Below are 12310 nucleotides of genomic sequence, written 5' to 3' on the forward strand. Positions count from 1 at the left end.
AAGAAATTGTAGGTAAATAAAATCATATGATGACTGTGTAAAGTAAAGCAATGGTGAGTCTTTTGAGAAACGTCCGTGACAATTTAAGCTGTGTTCACGTGGTTAAGGTCACACCATCCAGCACCTTTGGAGAATTGAAGAGGAGGGTCATATGGGGTTTTACTTACCTAAGAATTCAAAGAATCTCCTGTTTTTTAGTTCATTTACTGTAACAGCTGCACCTTTGTCCCAACAATGCATTGACTCACCACTTTTCAAGCCTTCTATCTTGGTTTAGATGCCACGGTTCATTATTATAATTTCTTTCTCTCATTTGTCCTCAGCAACCTTAACCATTTGCTCTCTAAATAGACAAATGTGATGAGAGGATATTCTACTTGTTTCACTTTGATTATATTACTATATCTTAAATGGCTCCACAATTCTGTCTTTTGAATCCTAGGACATTACCCTACTGAATTTGCTTTCCCACCTTCCAAGAGGATCATATCACACCACTCCTTCACTGCTCAGATCTCCCAGTACACCTACCACATTTCTCACTGTTGGTTGATGACCTTTCTTTGCATTTTATTGAAAAATTAATTAAAACAGCCAGAAGAAAAGTGCTACGTTTTCCCACCAACAAATCTACCGGACTATATGCAGCTTTCCACGTACCTGTATGTATATGTGTATGTGTGTATGGACACACACGAGAATGTTCTGCATTCCCTCCTGACACTGTCTCTTCACAGCCAGCCCTTCCACCTATACAACTAACGTTTTCCTCTTGATCTGCATAAATTCTAATTCTGGTTCCAATGTGTAGGGTTTTTCCCCACACCACCAAGCAATGCTCCAACACTAGCTGGATGCCTTCCAGTTTGACTTAGTTCTGATACTATCTACCTGGAGATAGTTCAGATTCCACAAGTTAAGGGCTCAGTCCAAAAATCTGCTCTCTATCCCCATTTCAAATGATAATTGCAAGTCCAGGTTGTCACCTGTACTTCTGACCAACCGGTTATAGATTGAAGGTTCCAATGACCTCCTCTTTGGGTTTAATTCATTTGCTAGGGCAGCTCAGAGAACTCAGAGAAACATTTTACATACTAGATTGCAAGTTTATTATAAAAAGATATAACTGAGGAACAGCCAGAGGGAAGAGGTGTGAGGTATGGGGAGAGGGTGCTGAGCTCCTGTGCCCTCCTTAGGCACATCATTCTTCCAAGGACTCCCCATGTTCCCGGGCTGGAAGCTCCCTGGTCCCTAAGCACCCAGCCCCCAGCCTTGGGGCTTTCTAGATGTCACCTCATTAACATAACAGAAGACAGTTTTAGAAAGTTTCAAGGGTTTTAGGAGTTTTGTGCCAGGAAGGGTGAAGGCCAAATGTATATTTCATAGTATAAATCCCAGTATCACACCTGTCACTCAGAACATAAATATGGTTCATTATCTCCCATCTTAAAATAAAAAATCCTTTGATTCACTACCACTTCCCAGTTAGGCTTATTTCTATAACACAAATCTTTGAAACAGATGTCTGTTGTCTCTGCCTCCACTTTATCACCACCCATTCTCTCTTTCTTACAACCCAGCCAAGATTCATTACCCTGTTTATCAAGGCCACCTTTGTCATATCAGCAAATCCTCCGCATCTGGCTAAGTCCAATGGTCAGTCATTCATTTTAGTTGAACTCCTAGGAATTTGATTACCCTCTTCACCAACTCCTTTGCTGAACCACTTCACTAGACTTGTGGGGCACCACACTTTTTTTTTTTTTCCTATCTCACTGATGGCTTTTTCTCAATTCTTTAGGTTTTCTTCCCCTTCTCAATCTCAAATCTCTTCTGTATATACTCACTTGCTAGATGAGCTCATGTAATTGCATAGCTTTAAAATCTAATGACTTCCAAATTTCCATCTCCCATCCAGCAATCTCCCCTAAACTCTGGACAGGAACCACAAATCACCCAACTGCTCGGCCTAAAAACTAGTAGTTTGTCTTTATCACTCTTATTTTCACTTCCGACATCTAATCCATCAGAACATCCTGTTGACTCTGTAATCAAAATGTACTCCAAATGTGAGTATGTCTTATGAGCTCATTCACTGCCAATGCTACATTAAGTCAGTATCATCTGTCATCTGATGAAAACAATCTTTTTACTGGTTTCCAGCTTCCATGCTTTCTCCCCAGTAGGTTTTTCTACACACGCAACCTTCAGGAGCTTTTTAAAATGTAAATCACTTGTATTATCCCAAGTCCAGGGCCCTTTAATGACTTTCATTCATATTTACAATAAAATTCAACCACCTTTTCATAGCTCAAAAGCTTCTTATTCAGAGTGCTCCTCAGAACAATAGCAATAGCATCCTCCGGAAGATCATTAGAAATTCAGAATCCCAACCCTCGCCCCAGACCAACTAAACCAGAGTCTGTTTTAACAAGATCCTAGATGATTTGTATGCACAAGAAAGCTTGAAAAGCACTACTGGAGAGAAGAAGGCTTAGCTTGCCTGATCTGACCATGTTTTGCCTTCCTGACCTCATCTTTCATTTTCGCTCCCATTCCCTGGTTTTATTGCTACGGCTTAGACCACCACGTTTAGCCACCTCAAGATCTTTATGACCGTTCAGTCTACCTGCAATATTCTCAATCTAAATCTTTCATATTAGTCAGGTCTCTGTTCACATTTTACCTCCTTAGAGAGACCTTGACTGGCTATTCTTTCTGAAACAGTACCTCTCCTCGCTTTGCTCAGTCTGTTGAATTGCCTTACACTCCCAGAGTTCTTAGGATACCTGAAATTACGTTATTGTTTCTTTCTTTTCTATCTCTAAATACGTTGAACCCAGAGACTTTGTCTAAATACAATAGTTCATGACAAAAATAGCAGATTAAGACCTATTGAATGAATGAATGAATAAGACTGTGGTTTGGTGTTGATTGTTGTAGCAAACAAGACAACCAAGGCTACAGCCATAAGAGAAATTACAGTGGCAATGGTGGGGGTGGGGTAGGGGGTGGAGGATAGACAATAAACAATAAACAGTAAATAAACAAGACAATTAGAAAAGTATGAGAAAAATACTAAGGTAGGAATGTGTAGAAAAGAAGGCAGGACTTCAGTAAATGTTGGACTTCTGTAGTGAAAACCCATTAATGGACCCGTTAGTAGTCATGAAGTTTTCTTAAGTTCTTGCTTTTTCTACTTGGACTGAGATAGTCCTATGGACTCTTTATCTAAGAGACCTGAAGTACAAATGCTATTTGTTTAAGTGATTTATTTATATAATCATCCTATTGCTTAGTGGTACATTTACATGATAGACTTAAAATTTTTACCTTGCAAAAGTGCTTTTATTAAAATAAGTTATAGGTAAAAATTGCTCTAAATTCAGGATGTAAGCTGACATTTTTCTATGCATAGAAATAGGTCATACACAGAAAAGGTTGGATGTTTTTACTATGAAAAATTATAACCACCACATAAGTATCCAGATAAACAAAGTACTAAATATTTCATAACAGCAAGAAGTAAGAATAAATTCTATTTAATAGTTCCTAATGGCAAAATTATGAAATACATAAGAATCAATGTAAAAATAGATAATCTCTATGAAAATAATTAGAAAATACTAGATTCACTTGTTAGGGAGACTAGAACATGCAGATGGATATACTGTACCCCAGGACAAGAAACTGAACTTTGTAAAAGAATATCCCCAAAACAAATATATAGGTTTCATACAATTCCAATTAAAACTCCAGGGGTATTTTTCTTGGACGTTGGCAAAGTGATTTTAAGGTTAATCTGAAAAAAAAAAAAAGCAAATATATAGCCCTGAGAAATCAGAAATAACCTAAAAATTTATTACAATAGGCAGTGAGTTAAGTCAATTCTTACTCATCTCTATAGTTGAATGCTAGGTAATGATAGAAAAATCATCTTGAAGAATGATAGCATGAGAAAATACATGTATTAAATTCTCATAATTTTGATATTTACTGAGGACTTACTATGGGTTGACATAGATGCTCTACAGTAATAACTCAATCTTCACAGTAACGTTATGAAGTGTTTGTATCATCACCTCCATTTTACAGATGAGACTACTGAGTTACGAGAAGGCTAAATTACTTGCTCAAGGCTATTTAACCAACAACCAGGATTTGAATCGGGGAAGTGTGTCTCTGGGATCCATAACCACCACATAACACTGCCTATAACTGAGCAAAAACCCTCATTACATCTTCATGGCCCCCAACATGTCTACCATTTATTGTGCTCTCAACTTATTTATTTCCTCTCGACTTTGGCCCACACTAGACACCAAGAAGCTTTACGTGATGGAGAATAACAGTATAGAAGAAGAACCCAGAATGTCTAAAAGGACTAAAATGTTGCCTGCATGACTCCCGGGAACATTTCTGAACTCTGGTTGGAGTAAGCTATGCATATTCAGATCTAGTTAGCATTTAGATAGGAAAATCTCACAAAATACGGGCCTCTTCTCCATTCCAAGTAATGATGAATATGTCATAGATTTGTACGGAATGGAGATATTTTTCTTTTCTCGTAAAGGTGAACTGTATTTATTTCAGTAGAGCATATTCCAGAAGAAATGATAAAGTGAAAGGAAGCATAATTAGGGTACATAACTAGAAATACATGTTTTTGGTTTAATGGACTCTGACTACCCTTTTCACTCTCCCTTTCCTCAAATGTTTTCAACTTCTTTTATCTGAGAATGTAACACCTTTCCACTTTTCTGTCTTTACTCGTTGGATAAAAGTTACAGATTGTGTGCTAAGGGTAAATGGCACATTTGGAGTCAAGAAATGGCCTTCATTTCTACAGGAATGATTGGGGACATGTGCTGAAAATAAAAGTCCTGAATTACTTAGACTCAAGTGCCCCAGTTCACAACAGTTTAACTAGAGCAGTGGCCTTTGCAACATTTGAGGACAGATGTTTCCCTACTCTGCTCTGGTTCCCAGTGAAGAATGCCAACTGCGAAACCACACTGACGGTCTCCTGCTCTGCTTTTTCCTAGAGCACAGTAGGTTCTATACCGTTTCTCGGTGCCACAGTCAACGATCCATAGCTTTTCAAATCTGTTTTCATTTCTAAGTGGAAGTTTGGAATGATTTTTTTTTTAAGTTTAAAGACCAACCAGGCTGTATCACAGAGAATCCATGATGATGGTGACCATATACATATTTTCAGAAAAAAACAATAGATTTTTTTTCATGAAGGTAGGATTCATGGGCTTTCACGCTGCTAATTAGCCTTGCAAAGTGGTGAAAACACTATGTATAAGGACTTTGATGTCTAAGAAAGAAGAAGGAAGGAAAGCAGACAGACAGAAGGTAGGAAGGGGAGGAAAGTAGGGAAGGAAGGGAATGGGGGACGAAGAAGAGGAGAAGGAGAATCCTAGATTCTGGGCTTGGGTTCTGCATGGAGACAGCTTTGTGGCTTTTTCACACAGAAAATGAAGTCAATGGTGCAGAGTTTGTATGGTCTTTATGAGGTCTAAACAAGCTGCTGCATAGACAGGACGTAGCCTAGTGCCAGCCAGGAACACAGTAATTACTCAGTAAATGGAAACTTGCCCTGGCTCTAATAGATCCTCTAGGACGAGCTTTTAAGAAGGACTCTTTGCTTTTCCATTATATCATGAATAAAATTATGAGTAAAGGATAATGGCTCTAATTGATATCCATGTTTAGTGGAAAACAACTATTTTGACATAGTAATGCAATCGGTGAGGGGACTATGTTGAGGTTAGCTAAACTTTTTTAGTGTTATTAGAAATATTAACACAGTTCTATGAATTTGAAATAAAGATCTCTACTGAAGTCTATTTGTCCACCAGGCATCGACACCTCTTATAGTCAAGGTATTACCCTCCATTGACCAGAGCAGACACCAAAGCAGGCAGTTAATTTTTTTTAATTGAAAGAAAATAAATTTATTTATTTATTTATTTATTTATTTATTTATTTATTTGACAGAGAGGGAGAACACAAGGGTGGTGGGTGGTGGTTGGCGGGTGGGAGGCAGAGGGAGAGGGAGAAGCAGGCTCCCCTCTGAGCAAAGGAACCCAATAGACTGAGCCCCCAGGACCCCGGGATCATGACCTGAGCCAATGGCAGATACTTACCCCTTAGAGCCCCACAGGTGCCCCTAAAGCAGACAGTAGCTTTAGCCCCGGCGGCCCGGAGCCCGTGAACCAGGGTCAGCCAGTCAGGGCTTGCTGGTTGGCTCCTGGAATCCTGGTGAACTGATACAAAGGCCCAGGGACAATTAAACCTGCTCATGGAAGCAGAAGATCAGATGCAAGCCGGGGCAGCAGGAGGGAGGCCTGGGTGGCTCAGTCGGTGAAGCAACTGCCATCGGCTCAGGACTCTATCCCACCCCTCCGCCCACGATGTTGGGCTCCCTGCACTGGGACTGGAGGGAGCCTGCTTCTCCCTCTCCCTCTGCTCCTGCTCGGTTGTGCTCTTCTCTCTCTCTCAAGTAAATAAATAAATAAATAAATAAATACACACATAAATAAATACATAAATAAATACATAAATAAATAAAATCTTTAAAAAGAAGGAAGAAAGCAAAGCAGGAAAGAGCAGAGGCGGCCGAGGCCCTTCCCGCGGCCTAGTGACCCCGTGGGCTGGGGCCTTGAGCTACTGCTGAGCCTGGGCACCCTGGTCTGTCTTGCTTCTTAAAATGCGGAAAGGATGGGAATTATGCCTATTGAATAAGAAGCGTGAGCTCTCCTGGGCCTCGGTCTCTGAGGCCCTGGCCGTGATGGTTGTGCACGGGCCCCAGAGTGCTGTTCCGGATTTGTGTGTTTGCTGTCCATTTTCCCAGAGAGACCGCTGGAGAGAGCCCAAAACAATGCATAGAGTATGCAAGGGTATTTTTATATTTCTCACGTTACTTCTGGAAACAGTGCACAAAAGCATTTCTCTTGTCTCTGTTGGGGCTTGGCCCTAGGTATGTCTCTGCAGAGCACCACAGGGCCTGGTGAGACACTTTGCACACTTCTGAATTATACCTACCTTGTTCATCTGCCTTGAGTCACGAGTGCCATTAAGAAACGATTCTTTAAAAAAAAAAAAAGATTCTTAATTAAAGTGATAAATCAGAAATATAAATAACTCCTCCCTGATATGCGTTAATGCTTTACTTATCCTATCAGAAATACCACCTCCAGGAAGATTTCCCCATGGTAAATTCCCTTCGGCACAAACTATTTCATAAACCTTTGACCATGTATAAGCTTTGATAAAATACCTTCCTTCAATAGCCATTAGTATTTACTTAAACGTATTTTCATAGATTACTATTTTATAATAATGAAAGATTCTATCTACTGATGTTTGCTCTCAATCATAGTTTAATCTTGAGAAGATTCTTCTTGAGCAGAATAAACTCATCCAGAATTTTTTTTAAAATCCAGAATATTTTTAAATTGTCACCAGAGACACCCTGGATCATGTGCAAAGATCCACAGAACCATGGGCCCAGCAGTTATTCTCTCCTGCGTGACCTGCCAATGCCAGTCCTCCATCGCAGCTCGGTGCGTGCAGCCTATAGGAGTTGACCACCAGAATCATTTGGGGTTTTGGTTGAAGTTGTTTCAGATTCTTCCACTCTGGTTTTCTACTTTTTTCCCCCTTTGATGGGTAGAAAAAGGAAAAAAAAATATGTGTGTGTACAATATGCTGGAAGGAAGTATCTATAAGGAATGAACACCTGGTGAGCACCTACTCTATTTCAGTGTTTTATATAGAAAGATCTCATTTTATCATCAGAAAAAGCAATGAGTAGGTGCCTGGGTGGCTCAGTTGGTTAAGCATCTGCCTTGGGCTCAGGTCATGACCTCAGGGTCCTGGGATCGAGCCCCATGTCGGGCTCCCCGCTCAGCAGGGAGTCTGCTTGTCCCCCTCCCTCTGCTCTCCCCGCAACTGGCCTGCTCTCTCTCTCAAGTAAGTAAATAAATAAGATATTTAAAAAAAATAAAGAAAGAAAAAGCGATGAGAATGTATGCTAATGGAAAACATAAAGGAAGAGAATACGGTGCCTTCTCTACGCGTCCCCACGTCATCGCGTGTCTCCTACTGTTGTGGGTGTTAGAAGTGCCTGAGTTTGTCTACATCTTCAGTGGAGCTAAGTGTCAGGAGGACACTGATTGCGCTGCTGTGCTAGGGTTGCTGTCACAAAGTTCCACAGACTGGGTGTCTTAAGGCCAAGATCAAGGTGTTAGCAAGTCTGGTTTCTTCTAAGGCCTCCCCGGTGGGCTCCTGGGGCCGCCTTTGCCTATGCCCCCATGAATTCTTTCCTTGGTCGGGTTTCTCTGTCCTAATAGCCACTTCTCATGAGGACATCCATCCATCCTACTGGATTACGGCCCATCCTAGGGTCTCATTTTACCCTAATTATCCCTTGAAAGGCCCTCTCCAGGCAGCCCTTGCCCCAGGGCCAGGCAGCAGTGGCCCAGGGCCCCACGTCTACTTTCAGAGCCCCCCTGGGGCTGCAGGTGAGGGCCCAGGTGGGGCGGACGACGAGGGCCCAGTGAGGCGCCAAGAGAAAGTCACAGTCAAGTATGACCCCAAGGAGCTATGGAAGCGCCTCAACCGGGAGGAGTGGATCCTGGATCAGCTTGCTCGCCTCTATGACTGCCAGGAAGAAGAGATCCCAGAATTGGAGATTGATGTGAATGAACTCCTGGACATGGAAAGTGATGATACCCAGGCCGCCAGGGTCAAGGAGCTGCTGGTTGACTGTTACAAACCCACTGAGGCCTTCATCTCTGGCCTGCTGGACAAGATATGGGGCATGCAGAAGCTGAGCACACCCCAGAAGAAGTAGGGTCCTCGGCCCAGGTGAACGGTGGCTCCCACAGGACTATCGCTGCCCCCCGACCTCGTAGCAACAGCAATACCAGGGGGCCCTGCAGCCAGGCCTGGTGCCATGAGCAGGGCTCCCCGTGCCTCTGGCTCAGGGGCCCCATCCCTGCCCCCTCAGTTTTCCATTTTGGGGTTTTTTTATTGTTATTAAACTAATAGGACTTTTTGTCCTATTCTGCGGTGCGGCCCTTTAATAAAGCTAGGGTATGCCTTTGGTGCAAAAATAAAAAATAAAAAAAAAAAAAAAAAAAAAAAAGGCCCTCTCCAGCTACGGTTACATCCTGAAGTACTGGAGCTTAGCACTTCAGTGTATGAATCGAGGAGAGGGGAGCACAGCTCAGTCTACAGCGTTCTCCAAGGCCCCTCATTTTTATTTCCTGTCACCATCCTCTACAAACGTTAGCGCCTGTTTCTCTCATACTGTCCATTTATCCAAGTAATTTCCTAATCTCTTCTTCAGGCTGCTAAGAACGACCTTCCATACCCCTCAGGACACCCCCTCCCCATGTATAGCATCTCCCAGGGAATACGGCCCCTGCCAGCAACTCCTGTCCCTCTGCACACATGTGCTACTGCCTTTCCTAACTCGGCTGCTCGTGACCTATGGTGGAAATGACCGTCGAGGTTCTGGGCCCAACCCTTAGGAGGAGCGGCTGCTTCTGCCTCCTGACTCTTGAAGCCTGAACCCACTTGTTTGAGAAGTTTCGGCCCCTCTGTTGGAATAAGACACTACACAGAGGAGCGCTCAAGGCTGGAAACCTTGGTGACGAAGATGTCGTGGCCTTTGGGCTCCCACCCTGAGAACACGTTGATGAGACCTCAAACTGAAGGCATGTCTCTCCCCGACCGCTGTCCTTCGAGACCACAGCCACCTCTGTACTCACCTGACTTCACTGAAGCCCCCCCCCCCCCCCCCGCCGTTCACCACCTTTGGAAGGGCTGGTACCCTAAGCTTAGAGCAGTATTTGCACTAGCCCGGTACCCAGAGGAGGCAACGGAGGCGGTCTTGCCTTCTGTCCTTACCCAAGAAGTTGGCTGGCTCTGTCCAAAGGGAACTCCAACCCTCTAAACAATTTGATAAAATTAATGTATTTTTAGGACAAACTCTTGCACTCTTAACATAAAACCAATTTCACGTAATTTGAAATCTATTCACTGGAGCAACCAGCCACAGAATGGTTCTCAAATATTCTTGAACCTGAAATGCCTGTTAAGGTACAATTGGTACTGTCAACATCCCTTGCACAATTTTAATGAGAAAAAAAATTAAAAGCACACTCTTCTGTATGGCCAGTCATTAATCACTGTAATGATAGCGGGGAAGTAAATTAACTGATACTATAACCTCTTCCCCTTCAGAAGCTAAGTAATCATAAAGGTACCACAGGAAAATTGGTTACATCTGAGCACATTTTTATAAGGAGTGATGATAATTAAAAACGTTAAAAAATCAAAGTCTTGGGTTTTTGTTTTGGTTTTGGAGTTTTTGTTTTGTTTTTTAGCTGAAAACAGAAATCTGAGAACTCCAAACATGGAGGCAGTATGGCAATTCTCATCTTTTCCCCACTGTCACTTTGTGCATGCTTCTCGGGCCAGGCCTTTACCCTCTTTCTTGTGGTGCCTCCTCTAGGGGACCCTTGTATATCCACTGAGGATTTGGGATCCTTACGGGGCTGCTCTTTTCTCAAGGGACCTGCATATCCATGTAGATGGTGTGTCCTGTGCTCCACCTTCTGAGGGCCTCGATCACCGCCCTCGCCTTATTTCTCCTCCATCGTCGTACTACTATAGCTGCCTTCTGGACTTTGCTGTTTACTTGAATTATTCCATCTCGAAAGAAAAATTTCACTAGTCTCATCTGTTCTTCAGTCTGTTCCTTTTTTATTTCAGTATTCTTTTCCCATCCCAAGACACTTCAGTTTTATTTCTATCCAGGCCAGATACGATGGTGTCTCACACTCAACTCCCATAGCCCTCTGCACCTTCTGCCAACAGGCTTTGCCTAGCTGCAAACATCCTCGGATTAACATAAACTTCTGGTTTCCTAATTTTCTCCATGGTCTTGTGGGAGAGGCTAGCAAACTGGAGAATTGCACAAAGACTGATTAGTCTGATTTCAAGTTTATAAACTCAAATACCAAATGGGTTCTCAAAGCAACTCAATTTTTATAAGAGTAAAACATGTTTATTATACAACTCAGAAAAACAGACAAAAAACAAACTGTGGAGAGGAGAAAGGACCTACAACATCCTACGGAAAAAATGTCATTAAGATTTTGGTGCTGTTCCTCCCAATTTCATTTCTGTGTGTGTAAAACACAAAAGGTGCACATTATTTTCACAAAATGCCCTTTAACATTATAAAATGCACTTAGTCCAGAGTCCATAGGACTTATTTCCAGTATTTAACTTTTAATGAATTTCATAAATCCTCCCTTTTAGACATGTTACAATTTGTGGCTAACTTTCCCCTGCTGGTGGATATTTAGGTTGTTAGTGACCAGCAACTCAAACTTTTTTTTCTCTAGAATGAATGCCTAAAAATAGAACTTAGGAGCTAAAGAAAAAAACAGTTATGCATTTCTCAATGTACTTTGACAAATCATCTTTGAGAAAATTGAGAACAGTAGATTTTGGTAACAGTGGAAGTAACAACTGTTTTGTCTTACATTCAAACTGAGCAGCATCTGAAGGGTTTTGTTAATTTAAGCGACCAGAATTTGTATATATTTGTTTGATTTTGAGTAAGACTCAGAGTTTTCATACTATACATTTCTTGGTACCTGTGAATGAGCTCTTCACATCATCTAAGTAATTCTCTGGACCGTTCCTGACCATCCCACTGTCCCATCCTTTTTAGTCTCTCTCAGTGATCTGGTGGTCACACGCTCCAATTCCACACCTTCCCAGTTTGGCTTCCGATATTTTAAATGAAATCGAATCTCTGTGGTAAAGATATTCCTTCCCCCTCCCTTCCCATACCCTCTGTCTTGTGTGCTGTGTACTGACAACTCAGGGTCATTTCTCCCTTGGTGTGCATGACTTTGAATCACGCGAGTCAGAAACCTTGGGATTGAGTTTATCAAACTTCCACCTTGAGTTGTCCAGGTAAGATTCCAGGAAGACTTTTATGCAGAAGGTGTGGCTGGAAAGAAGCAGAGATGGGTCGTCATTGATCCTAGGTGGTGGTGGGCACTCAGGGGTCTTGGCAGGAGGCAAATACAGATGGTCCCTGGCTTAGGATGGTTTGACTTATGATTTTTTGACTTTAAGAGAGTGTGAAAGTGAGCCTCCTTCCGCAGAAACCGTCCTTCACATTTTGAATCTTGACCTTCCCGGGCAAGCGATCCGCATGCATCACGACGACCTGCAATGGCACGGCCTGCAGCTCCCGGTCAGCCACATG

At 42.3% G+C, this 12310-nt stretch overlaps 1 protein-coding gene across 1 annotated transcript; it reads left to right on the forward strand.

Annotated features, from left to right (window-relative positions):
* The first annotated feature begins 7490 nt into the window (after positions 1 to 7490).
* LOC129519444 (protein phosphatase 1 regulatory subunit 14B-like) lies at positions 7491 to 8987 on the forward strand. The gene is made up of 2 exons (XM_055339958.1): positions 7491 to 7574; positions 8459 to 8987. The coding sequence occupies exons 1-2, from the start codon at positions 7491 to 7493 to the stop codon at positions 8864 to 8866; spliced, it is 492 nt and encodes a 163-aa protein (XP_055195933.1). The 3' UTR covers positions 8867 to 8987.
* The last annotated feature ends 3323 nt before the right edge of the window (positions 8988 to 12310 follow it).

This window comes from Nyctereutes procyonoides, unplaced genomic scaffold (assembly GCF_905146905.1).
Source record: "Nyctereutes procyonoides isolate TBG_1078 unplaced genomic scaffold, NYPRO_anot_genome, whole genome shotgun sequence".
NCBI lineage: Eukaryota > Metazoa > Chordata > Mammalia > Carnivora > Canidae > Nyctereutes > Nyctereutes procyonoides.

Excerpts from the sequence above, each read along its gene's own strand:
- LOC129519444 (XM_055339958.1), top strand. The coding sequence starts at position 7,491 with ATGTGCAAAGATCCACAGAACCATGGGCCCAGCAGTTATTCTCTCCTG. Across the intron at positions 7,575-8,458 it reads CAGTCCTCCATCGCAGCTCG|GCAGCCCTTGCCCCAGGGCC; the intron begins GTGCGTGCAGCC and ends GGCCCTCTCCAG.